General features: G+C 42.0%; 1 protein-coding gene across 1 annotated transcript in view; it reads right to left on the reverse strand.

Moving 5' to 3' along the window:
• The window catches only part of LOC143149005 (uncharacterized), a 63,523-nt gene extending 50,037 nt beyond the window's left edge, over positions 1-13,486 (reverse strand). Inside the window, exons 1-2 of the mRNA XM_076315953.1 lie at positions 13,375-13,486; positions 8,411-8,485 (exon numbers count right to left, since the gene is read on the reverse strand). Coding sequence (XP_076172068.1) covers positions 8,411-8,485; positions 13,375-13,459 — 160 coding nt within the window. The 5' untranslated portion in view covers positions 13,460-13,486. The remainder of the gene's footprint in view (positions 1-8,410; positions 8,486-13,374) is intronic.
• Between the last annotated feature and the right edge of the window lie 210 nt (positions 13,487-13,696).

Here is a 13,696-nt window from a genome sequence, read left to right on the forward strand (position 1 = left end):
GACGCGGGCAGAATCGTAATGAGGAAGTCCAACGATCGGCGTGACCGGCGTAACAAAGTTCAAAGTTATCGCGACGCGGCCAAATTCTCCGCGAAAACAGTTCGAAATTTATGCCGTTGTCGGACGACACTTTAGGCACCGCGACGTCTACCAATTTCAAAGGCGCCGTCTGGCAATAAAGAAATTTCTAGAGCACAAAGATGAAATTTTATACGAGTCGCGTGTGTCGTAGGAGATCGTTGATAAGCACTGGGAAATGACCGAAAGAAATATCGGTGACATTAAACGAGGAATTAACATTCGTGAAAATAGAATCCGAACAAATGGTAGAATTCGAAACAGATTTAGAGTTAAATAAGACTGGAATTGTTAAATACAAAATTATATATTTTTCGATAATAGTCGCGATAAGTTGATCTAATTATTATTGAATTTAGCTTGGAGAAGGACCTCGTGTAAACAAAAACACGTGACTACGCGAGAATTTTATGAGCTCACCGAGGCAAGGTTACGCGATGTTATTTACGCGAAATCCTTTGGGTTGGAAGTAGTACAGTAGATTTATAGTGAATCGAAAAAGTATTCGTACACTACATTAGAAGAAAATTCTTCTAACTTAGAAGTCTGATTTTAATGAAAGTTTGCGCATGTGTAAAGTATACTGGGCTGCATATGATGATTTTTTTATCGACAAGAAATGTTCTCGAGAAAATAAAATCAAGAAAATTGAAAATTTAAGAGCAAAACTTTTCGTATGAAAAATGTTTAGCTATTAATACTCTATCATTCTAGTGAAAAAAAGTCCCAAGAAAAGTTGGATTAAAGAAATAAAAAAAACATTCAAGTGTTGATTTCACTTTCTTAAAAAAATTTCCAGTGAACAAGAAAAATTCTCTATATATGAATTATTATGCTCTATGTGCAGTCATTTATACATATACTTTTTGGAGCCATTGTACATTTATTGCAACTAAATTTTCGCCATTGTCCAATTTAGTGAACTCTCGCCGGAATCCTATTAACCGAATTAAGCGTTACTCTAGTTGTATGAATATCTACTAGGAATGAAAACGAAAATAGAATATAAATATTTATGCTCTGTTATCGTCATCGAAATCAAATTAGGTTGTGTGATACATCTTAGTCACAATTTTTCAATTATATCGATAATAATTGTATTTCGAGAACATGCCCTCTAACAATAATTCAAAACATAAGAGAAACGTGCTGGATATTTTGTAAAAAATTGAAATCGTTAAAAGATTGAAAATTAGCAACATAGAAACTTTTCCATCTAAAGTGTTCGATATTGGAAAATCAACGATATTTAAAACTTTAGAAAAACTTATAAAATTTATAAAAATAAAAATAAATCGTCTATAGCTATTGGTCTATTCTTGAATTCCAGGAACAACTCTCCCTCGTTTATAAAAGATTTTTTTTCTGATCAGAACAAACCGAACGCTTTGAAAGAACTTTCACAATTTACACTGCATGTCTTCTTTCAAGTTACTCGGTTTATTCGAACGGTTCGATCATTTTCAAACAAATGGAACATTATTCAGCCGATGGTGGCGGACCTGGTAATAATATTAATTTAAACAATCGTTCAAAATAAATTTTTAATAACAAAAAATTATTTCCTCTAACTTATTCCGTTATTATATTATATTTCTTAAAGAAGTGATTATTCGAACAAATAGTTTCTTTATTATATATTCCATTGCTTATGCAAGTAATTCAATCGTAAATCAAATGATTTAAATTACAAAAAAATAACAATCAAGTCTAGAAAAAAGTGTTCCACGTAAATTATTGGACGAACCACAGAATATTATTTGATACTACTACTGTACTATTATTTGATATTACTCGTTGGACAAACCACAGAATATTATTCGATTCGATACGAGTTTAAAAAAGAAAAACAGAAACAAGAATACCCTTTTCCTTACGACGTTCCATCTCGAACGATTTCATCTTCGTCGGTTTGATCGCGATCGACGTGTTCTCGAGATACTCCGTTGGTGCTCGCGCGCACTCGTGGCATTCGAAAGAGCGAAAATTTCATTACGGCCCGGTTTTCGTGCATTTTAAGCGGCCGCGGGCTCGCTTCGTTTCCCTACATCGTTATCGCGAAAACGGTAAGCGTCGCGACGCCCCGGGGTCGTCATTACGGCCGAGCAACGCGCGATTTCATTACCGACGCCCGACCTTACGCTCTGCAGCCCGCTATTGCACCATTGTGTTCCGCGCGTTATGCAGATGCAGTTCTGCATTACGCCGCTTTAGGATGCCCGAGATCTGTATTAACATGCGAAAATTTTGGAAACGCGGTTACGGGTTACGACGACGACGTCCCCGCGATATTTATGGATTTTGGTATCCGTTTTCCCCGTTATTGTTTTCTCTTTATTGGAACGTTGAAGAGAAACGTAGAATGCCTTAGAAACGAAAGGGACCCGATGGCTTGCGAGGGTCCTTCGAGGTTAGGTTTTGCAATTGAGGTTAAAATTTTCGCAAAGTATCTCGTGATGGATACACGGTTGCGCGTGGCATGCTTCATTTGTTTGGTGATTTTTGTATTAATAAATAATTTCTATTAATTTACATCGACGAACGAAACGCACCGATGTTAATGGTACTTTACAGTTGAGTAAAGAACTATAGAAGCTATATCAAGCTCATCTCGAAGTCATGATATTGTAGACCGTTGAATTCCTTTCGATACGAACAACAACATCGAACAATAAAAAATAAATATTAATGTGGAAAAATATCGATGACTTTGAAAAAAGAAACATTCAAATTGACCTAGATAGAACGATTCTTTGTTACCGAGAGATGCACACTTCGAAACCGTTCAAATAACACTTTCTCGACGAGTCACCTTTGGTCAATTTTAACCAATTAATTCTGACATATCTATCCTAACAACCCGATCTCGATCCATCCAGGTTTAACAAAACTTGAACATATCTTAACTAAATTGTCCTAGTGTAGACCTTTTCATAACAACCTTTCGTAACAACAGAAACAACTTGAACGTTCAATTTAAGCCAATCATCCTGTATATACACTGCCGTGGAAGTACCTCGGAAGTCTCGCGAGGCTCGTCCGGTTAAACAGTCGAACACGATTCGGTTAATTTTCGATTCCCCGCCTGTCGATCGAGTTTCACTCAAAATGGTGTGCAACGTGTCGCGAGGAGTCGGCCTCCGTTAATCCCAACAGAATCCTGGTGATTCCAATCCCCACCTACCACCCGGACGAGCATCGAATCTCTAGCGTCGAGTTCGAGAAACAACTCTTACAAAGGATTCGGAAGAACCGTGTCTCGAAGCAACCACCGAGCTACGACATCGATACGCAAACGACTAAACAGTTTGCATTCGTGTCGCGGTAACACCACGACTGGTGGAACGTCTACGGGAGAAGTTCGGGTCTGGAACGCGACACAATCGTTCCGAGCTCGTTTGGTTCGAAACTTGCGCGCGATACGCAAGACGATTTCGCGAAGTCTCGTTACGCTATTGAGCCTGAAGCCGTCTCACGACCGGAAACTCGTGAATTCGGATATTTTTGGGACGCTCGACGTAACGGGGGGAGGGAACGACGACGACGACGTCCGTAGACGTTGTGCAACGACTTTGTGGTTGAAAAGCACGCGCGGGACGACGTTTCTACGCGATTCGGTTGTGTACTTTATGGGAAAAGTCTTGATAATGCCGCAGAAAGGGGGAGTTCCACGTTCCGTTCTGCCGGCGGAGTGGCTGCGAGCTAAGAATGGAATGACCCGCAATCTGTGGCGACGTGTACGGCTCCCAGCTATGTATTATACATACAGTGGCGCACGTGGAAATGGACGAGTTGAATGGGAGAGGAATAGGACCAGCTACACGGTAAAGGTAGCTTTTTCCTATCGCCAGGGAGTACTTGCTGGACGACGCCATCGCTGGTGTTGGAAGGTCCGGTTAGTGGACCTTTTCCTAAGGGCGAGTACCGCTCTACCTTTTCGTAGAGGCAAGTATGGCTTCCATTCGAACGAAACGGGCTCTCGTAATATGCCGATCCTAAACAAGTAACGTCTTCTTCTTTATCGCGCGAGTCTTCCTTCCCTCGATAAAGGTCCTTCGTAACTCGATATCTCTATCCTAACTTTACTTTCCTTTTAACTGGTCAATATCGAGCAACCTGACTCGACGAGAGAATCTTAACCCTTGCAATCTCGTGGAGAGACCACCCATGGGTCAAAAGTGACCCATAACTTAACATCACCGGTACAGATATTTTGAACAACGATTCTGTCCTTTTATTTTACTTTTCTTAATTTCGAAGAGACGTTGTACCGATGGGAGAATTGAACAATGAAAAAGTCTCTCTGGGTCTGAAGAGACCCAGGTGTGACGCGGCGAGGGTTGATCAGCCTCGACGAGTCACCTTTGGTGAATTTTAATCAATTAGTTCTGACATATCTATCCTAACAACCCAATCTCGATTCATCGAGCTAGAGGACAGTGACAGGTTTAACAAAACTCGAAAAAGTCTTAACTAAATTGTCCTCGCGTAGACCTTTTCATACAGATAAATAGTTATGGGTTTCATTGGAACGAAACGGGTTCTCGTGATACTCCGATCCTAAACAAGGAACATCTTTTTCTTTATTGTGCACATGGTCGGGTAAGACGACCCTTTCTCCCCTCGATAATGGTCCTTCGTAACTCGGTACCCCTCGTTATCTTAAAGATAACCTTACCTGTACTACGCTCGCAAGTAAGTTTCAACCGGTCAATCTTGAACAACCTGACTCGACGAGGCAATCTTAACCCTCGCGCTACCGAGCGGAGACACGGGGTCAAAAGTGACCCGTAACTTGACATCACCGGTACGGATATTTCGAGGAAAAATTCTCTAACTTTATCCAAGTTTTCTTCACTCCCAAAAGAAGCGTTACCGACGAGATAATTGCGCAACGAAAAAGTCTCTCCGGATCCGAAAAGATCGAGACGCGGAGCGTCGAGGATTTTCCGAGTCTCGGGGAATTTTTCTCGACAGAGCAATCCCGAGCAACCGATTCCAAGGACTTTCATCCACGGAGCCGGATCGTTGACAATGACTCACCAAAAACACGAAGAAATTTACTCTCGCCCCAGAAACGCCCAGAAAGACACAATCCCCGTGGAAAAGATTTTCCAGCCACGGAATAAAATGCTGGAAGTAAACAAACTCGGTGGGACAACTTGCGCGATATTTCTGACGAAGGAGAATAAAAATTGCTGCCAGTGAATCGTGCGCTACCGTAGCCGCGAAATCTCGCCGGAAGTTTGGGTCGCGTGTGAGGCACGCTCGACGGGAAAAGGTCAACGAATGTTGCACGGTTAGGGGGAAACAACGACCCAACGAAGTGGACGTAGGTAACGGTTACCGAATTTCGCAATTTTAACGGGACGGTATAATCGCGTCGGGCATCAAATTCGTTCGCGTATCGCGCAGTTACCGTGGAATTTGTACAGGGACGGTGAGCTGCAGTCCGTGGAGCTTTTCAGTATTTCGAACGCGCGCCGGATTTCCTATGCTTCGCTGAATATTAATTTATCCTTGGCCCGAAAATTAAGCTGGTCGCGCGTAGCTTCGGTGCAACGTGAACAAGGGGGAATTCAGTATCACGATCCTGCATAGGATAATAAGGACATCCGGGATCCTGGGACTTTTATGGCTGATCCATACAATTCATTACAGCCGGCAGGTATCTCCTACGAGCTTTGCAGCTTCGCCTCGGTGCGCCTCTCGTGTCCTCGGGAATGTAAGCACCGTGTACTTTCCCCGACGTGACGAGCGATCGTGTCGGATAAGCCCCGCAGCTACCGGTGACACCGTTTGAAAATTTAACATTCCAACCCGCTGTAGTAATCTTCGAAGCACGCCGAGACACACCACGCCGACTTCTGCTACAACACACCGCGGTGTAACATTACCGGGAAAGAGTCATCCTTGCTGCAGTTACCGCGTTCTTCGCCTCCTCGTATCCCTGTCGTCGCTCCTGTCCGACGCGACAATGGCGACTCACAATAGATCGAAGCATTTTCGCGACTACCAACCTCGATGCTACCCTCTATCGTGCAAACACCCTCGGTTGTCCCAAGTTCGGTAATTACACAGCCGACTACCCCTCCGACTACGCTCCGCGTCTTTAATTGCCCCACTTGATTCGCAATTACGCGAACATCGTCTCGACGGGGCTCCCCGTGTTCCGGGCGCAGGAAAAACTACTTACTTCGACGCGGTGAAATTATTCGAAACCTCTCAGACTCGATAATTACGTAACCACCGCACTCTAAACCCCCGTGCTACGACGATTCGCAATTAAAACGGGCCGTACGGCTACGTTCCATTATTTCGGCAACGAAGAAACGAATTTCTAGAACCCTCTTCGCCGCGGATCGAATTGATTCGCGCGACGTCACAAAATGGAGGAATCCTGTATAACTCGCGGCTCGGGGACACCCGTATCACTCGGTTTAACGATACGCGGGACAACAACGAGCCGTGGCGGGCTAATAATGCCGGCAACCACCGGCCAGAACTCACGGCGATGGTTTATCATCCGCGCGGCGGATGTTAAAGTGCCCTACATAGAGATTTCCGCGTGGACTGTCGCGGATTGTTTCTCTCTCCCTTGGGGAACACTGTAAGTTGATATCGTCGCCGATCGGAACGAATTTACGCGGGAGAAGAAAACCATCGGTACGTGGTCGTCCATGTTGTTTTTCAACGTGGAGAGTTATCACGTGTTTCAATTGCGCGGTGTTGGAATTTTCCGAAAGGAAACTTGGAATAAGGGGTCTTTTGTCCTGCGTGCGAATAGTGTGATATTTTAAGAATCTAGGTGGACGAAATTGAATTCTGAAAGTGATCCGGATCTAGACAATTATTTACATTATGTGTCGATGATAAATTGTTCATTTTATACGAGAACGTAAGTTTTACTTTGAAAAATTACCTGTAATGATGTAAAGCGTGTCCCGAACATCACCGGTCGATTTGTTTTGTGAATAAAACTCAAACGGTTTAAGTAATCTTGATATTTCTTGTTTATTTAAAAGTACAAACTTGGGAGTTAACAATGGAACAAGATATCTTCCAAATGGCCGTCTTGAATTTTTTTACAGACCACCAATCTTTTCCCAAAATTTTTCATGACGTTTTCGCACAAACTCGGGCGAGACAAGCGTGTTTGGAGGTAGAGACGGGGTTAGACTGCGCAAATGGGGACCTCTCATTAATCTCTCGAACGTGAAAGTGTCCAATACCCTTTATAATTTTTATTTCGCATCGTTTACACAAAGTAACGACAAGCTATATCGTTATTCGTATCCAATACAAGAGAATCGTCGAAGAAACTTAACCAATTTCGAGGTTAGGTTCTTGAAAGTTAAATTTGAAGAAAAAATTCATATTACGAATGCTTCGTGATCTCATTATCCAAATATTCGGATCAGCTCTAATACGAGTATCGCGAGTGTGTTTGAAAATAGAGGCGGGGCCAAGCTGAGTGGAGGGGGAACTTTGGAACTTTTCGTCAATCTCTCGAATGAGAAAACATCGAGACTATTTGTAATTTTCATTTTGCATCGTTGCTCGAAGAAATTAAATTCGTTGGTACCAAAAATTACAAGTGTGATTTTATTACAATTCCTTTATAGTGCATTTCTACAGAAATATATTAGTATATAAAATAATATATGCAAAATAATTGTAAATTTATAAAAATGAAATATAATACCATGTAACAAGTTGTATCGTTATTCGTATCTTCCACAACGTTGAAGAAAATCAACGAATTTCGAGGTTAGGTCGGCCCATGAGTCGAGTTCCCGATTCGAATCGATTAACAGATCGAGGCGCGAAGCGGCCTCCGATTCGATCTCCTCCGAGCCAATCCCGACGACGCACGTGTCGCAAGGTCGAAACAAGCGCGCGAATTTCAAAACGCGTAACCCAGACACGTTGTAAATTTGCTTCTCCAACTAATTGCACTCGCTGAAACGTATTCGTATAACGCTTGTTATTACTCTTTCCATGGCCCGGCAAATTTTGAGGGCGAATTTGATTCGAATATCGTGACGTCGCAAAAACTCGCGCACTGTGGTAGCGGGCCGCTGACAAACGCAGAATCGTTTCGTGCTAACAAGCTCGCGTGGCGCGAGCTCGCGCGCACGCTCGCCAGATGGAAATTGCGAATTGAAAATTAAACGCGTGTCGAAAAGCGCATACCCGTTCCACCGCGGTTCGATCAATTTTATATTTCCTACGCGACGCGTCTAAAACCCCGCCAGCAACGAAATTGCTTTCCGTTTGTCCGTGAAAACGACTGAGAGATTCGATTCGAGAAACAAAATAGCGTACTCACGTCTTTCGCGCGACCGGGCTCGGGGCGTCTCGCTTGGGATTTGAAATAGTTTTCTCCGGAGTTGCATGCTTCTCCCTGAAACAAATTTCGCGATAGAATAATAAAGACCCGAGAAAGTACGTACCTTTCTACGGAGGGGGAGCTTAGACAATTTTTACAATCGTATCGCCTCTAAAAACCTTTCGTTCGAATCTTTGAAGCCTGGTGGGTTAAGAAGTGTCCCATTTTTTAACACTCCGATATGGATGGGATATTTGTCCATTCACCGTGAAAAATTACAATAACAAGTTGCACGTCTAGACTGTTAATATTCCATGTGATTTGCAGATCCCTTTTGAAGAATTCGTAAATTTACGATGCTCCGTTACAAGGTTCCGGAATGAAGTTAATAATAATTGATATAATTTTATACATAAGAAAATTGTGTGCGATTGTACCTTTTAACTTTGTTCTTTATATTTACGAATAAAGTTTCTCGATAGATTTATCGATACAATCCGTTTATTTACGTGGACGTATGTAGATCTATTCACAGTTGGTGTACGTATGAAATTAAACAATGGAAAACGATTATTTTTGGTACTCGTTGGAAAAGAAAATCGTATACGCGACACGCATACGTGCCAGGGAATCGGGACACGGGGATTATTTAATCGACACGATCGGTACACCCGATGACACGGATTCGTACCGCGCGAAGGACAAACGACTCGGTTCGCGTTACTCCCTCTCATGGGTTCAATTGTCACGCGTTTGAAACGCCAGATGGCGTTACCGTAACGATATGACGTAATGCGCAGATGCACAACCAATCGCACGACAGAACAGCGAAATCGTTCCAAAGTATCTAATCTCGACTAACCTATTCGCGATACGTCACCGTCTAATTAATTCCGATATATACCATACACACGATATATAATGCAAGAATAATATTCCATCGAAACGATTTAAACGATTTATCGATTCGACGAAATGTGCACGTAATCGACATTTTTTGTACTTTATTTGAACGAGACATACAGTAGGATGAGTGCCAAGACATGATTCTTTTCGAATAATTTCATTCTTTCATTGAGTTGTTCGGAAAGTCATTTTGTTTTCCAAAATGGGGAATATGTAATTTAATAAAATGTTTATTAAAAAAGTCTAAAAACATCGTGTTTCATTTTCACTAAAAAGAAACGAAATAACTTTCCGAACAACCTAATAATACTAGTTCGGTATATTAAAGTATACCTCAAGTGTATCTAAAAAGAAACCGGTGAGTGTGGACAAAGAGGAATTTCTAAGACACGATATGACTTCGGAAAATATACCATTTAGAGTAAATTTTTCTATAAAAGCAATGGAACCAGTCATTTCGACTAGTTAGTAAATCTTCTGTTAGAATAGAAATGGGCCAACATCGACTGTAGCGTATTAAATCGAATATACCTTCCATACTCAGACTTTGCTTTCGCAATTTTTACTCGTACCGGAAATAAAATTTTATAAAATATTTGCACCTGTCACGGGCCAATTTAATCACCAGCGGTACAAGTAACATACACAGTTCGATCCAAGGATGCTCTATATATATATATATACATTTTTCAAACAATAACTTTCTGGCGTACGCGCTCGGGTGTGTCGAACTTTTTTCGTTAATTGAACTACGAACGTATTTCGTTTGCGGATCAAAACGATATGCCCCCCTTGTCACAGTTCTTCCCAAAAAGCTCGTGGCATTACTCCGATAAAAATTACGTAAAATCCTCCATGATTGTTCAGCAATCGCGGAACAAAATCGGTCTGCGATTTATCGTCGAATCGCGATCGAGCTGTTTCGCCGATGGAGAAACCAGCGGGAAATAAATTAAAATTCTCCCGATACGTTTTTTTCTCCAGAGTACGTTCCATATTGAAAACTCTATTCGTTGTGCTTTGCGCTTTGCAAATTTTTACCTCGACCTCTGTAGCCACGGCTTTCAGTTGCAAAATGTTATTTCTCCACGGTGCCACTTTTATGAAATTTTTTGCACAAAACGTCGGATGGATCAGGAGAGTGAGAAAATTAAAAATGCAGTGGACGACAACGTCTACATGAAAAATTTCTTCCTGTCTTCAAAATTATGCAAACTATCCTCGGTCGAACCGACCTTTTTTTATACGACCCATTCCGAAAGTTTTTGATGTTGAATTTACGTGTTCTTTGGTACCAGTAACACTTGGACAGTTTACAAAGTTTTTCGAACCGTAAACTTTCTTTCGGACAATTTACAAAGTCTTTAAGAACTGTCTCGTAAACTTCTCAGGATCGACGTTGAACGTTTAATAATTGGGTTAATTCGCTCTTGCTCGGTTAATCGCCTTTTTTCCTCGCTACGTGGGAAAGACCGTGAAAAGTATTTTTAATCGGAGACGAATATTTGGCAAACTCTTGCCGGAAAATTTCGATGACCCAATAGTTCCGATTTCTATGGAATTTGCTTAAATTTTACCGAATTTCGATTCGTGTGGCGAACAATTTTTATTTTATTTCTCTTTCTGTTTCGGAGAGTAAAATTTTCTCTTGAAAAATATGAAATTTCTACCGTTACCGTTGCTTTATTCACTGTAAGTGATTAAAAATTGACCCAATAAAAAGTAAAGAGCTTTGTTATTATATATCAAATAAAGGATTAAATTGAGCCAAACGTACATTTGATTCTACGAGTTCAATTACTACCAGATTCATCAACTAGTCAAATTCACTGGTTTCGAGTATTTGTATAAAAAATTCCGTCGCGTGATTTATCAAGGTATTATTATTTTTTTTATTCTACATATATCGTCAATTTTCTATATTACTCTTCTTCTTAATCCATCGGTTTTTTAAAAATACATACAAGATACATCACGGTATACCGAATCTGTCGATAATTTCAACGTTAAAGCAGAGAAAGAAGAGACGAGTGATTGAATCGACGAATTTAGAAATAGGACAAGCAAAAATTAGCCAATTTTAAATAATTTCAAACCGGAATTACACATCGGGATCAAGAAGAATGCGAAAGAGCTATATTTGTGTTAACCTTCGTTATTAATTTACCCTCGCAATACCACTAATTTAAGCCATCGCGTCTAGGTTTAAACGGAATAAAAATTCCATTATTTTATCGTACATTTCTTAATTTCTAACAAAACTCCTATTAACGATACAATTGAGCGATAGAAAATTCCCTCCGGGTCCGAAAAGACCCACGCGCGGTACAACGAGAGTCGATACCATCGTCGGTAAAACAGTTGCCGATAAGAACTGTTCCTGGACGAAATCGGTGTCGTGCAAATCCGAAACCAACGAAAGGTACGATCGATGGAAACAGTGTCGAGGAAACGTATACATCTATGATTTCTTTTTGGGGCACTGCGCGCCCAATTTTGACTCAAGGTTAGGTCAAAACGAACAACTGACGTCACTCGACGTCTCCGGGTTGGGTTCCCAAATGAAAATGTTTACACGGATCGTCGTAAATGTTTGAAAAACACTGTGTTTCGGTCTTAATCCACGGGAGTTGTTTTTGCAAGAAATTGTCGACCCCGTTCCGTGTCCCAGCTACACAGAGGGGGAGGGGTGGGGGCACGGAATTGCTCGGAATGGCTGGGGCCAGGGTGTAGCGTGTTGCAAAACAACCACGCGGAAACCACCCCTTGAACAACCACCGCTTCGAAATATCCGGGCGGTTGAAGTGGCTCCGTCGAATCATCCTATTTTCCTCGGGACGCGCACGCTGCCACCATAGCGGGCGTTTGCAACGCGCGATTCACACGGAAACACGCCTTTCTTGCGGATCGGGGGTGGGAGGACGCGCGCACGAAATTAACGACGCTAATGATCGTCGTCATGGCAGCCCCCTCCAACCCGAAAACAAATTAGAAAAATAATTACTGGGCTCGATGTCCCGTGAATATTAAGCTCCACGGGTTTCTGTGAGTTCTAGCGCTGATTAACGGGACCGGAAAAGAAATTAATCCCGCGCAATCGGAATTTCTGGGCGCAATTGCCGGTGCACCGACGGAGGATTGATGACCAATGGGATTTGATTGATTCTATCGTCTCTGATTCGCGAGTTCCATTGTACGATCTGGTGAATGGCGAGGAGTGGAGCAGAGGGGTGAGTTTATCGCTCGAGTGGCTTCGTTAGAAAACCTTTGTGCGCCGGTGAATCATTATTCCATGTAATTTTTCACTTCGAGTGGTATAATTGCTGCTACTTCGTTCGCTATCGATCCAATTTCCATCGAAAACTGAAAATCCCTCTCTCCGATCCGAGTATACAAAAATTGTAATATTATTTACGTGTCGTCGCGGTGCGATGCGTTCTTGAGTTCCGGGTCTAAAAATCCGGACCTAACCTAAATCTGACACAGACCTAACCTAGAGTCGGGGGATTAATCTCATCCGCCCACTTGTTGCGATTCGTTTCCTTCGTGATCGAATAGGTTGAAAGGGCAGTGGTAGATGTGTGTCTTTTTTTCTTTTTTTTTTTTTTTTTTTTTGTTAAAACCGGTTGCCATGCTTTTGCGTGTTTCGCCGTCGAGAAACCGCTGAAACGTTGCAAGAGAGAACGGGTGCTATTCGGGAGCCCGGTTTCCGGAACTTTGTAGCCGGGGGAAATCTTTAGAAAATGAAATCGCCGTGCACGATAGAACAGAGTGCTTTCACCCTGAGAAGTCAACGAAACTTTCTACGGCGTCTGTACACGCGATGCTTTGCCTAGCGGTGAAACAATCTCCGTTTCAAGGCTTCCATCTCCGTTTTCATCTCCTCCTGCACCGTTGCTCGCGATAACTTCGCGTTATCATTATCGAGCGCATTCTTACACGGTGGACGAGTACCGTTCAAAATTCACGAAACCGTCGGCGAGAACGGGAAACCATAAATTTAACGGCTGCTTTGAAAGATAAGGTTGAAAGTAACGACAAGAGGAAATAGTATTTACCGTTTCTGCGAACTTTTTTTGAGGTTAGAACATTTCTTTGGACCTTGAACGTTTCTTTCGGGATGAGGAAGCCTTTAGAAATCATATTTCCATTGTTCTGGGAGATACGGGGTCACCGATCCGAGACCAAACCTTTAAATAAATATCCCTATTAGAATATTACTCGACAAGAATATCACAAGGTGTGTAAAAGCAAGATGGCGACCTCAAATTGAATACAGAAATACACACAAGAGGGCAGCGTCGTAGAGACGCCGTCTATAAATGAAATAATACTACCTGGACCATTTCCAATGTTACGAAATAATTTGTCTCCTGCAAT

The sequence above is a fragment of the Ptiloglossa arizonensis genome, chromosome 1 (assembly GCF_051014685.1).
Source record: "Ptiloglossa arizonensis isolate GNS036 chromosome 1, iyPtiAriz1_principal, whole genome shotgun sequence".
Lineage (NCBI taxonomy): Eukaryota > Metazoa > Arthropoda > Insecta > Hymenoptera > Colletidae > Ptiloglossa > Ptiloglossa arizonensis.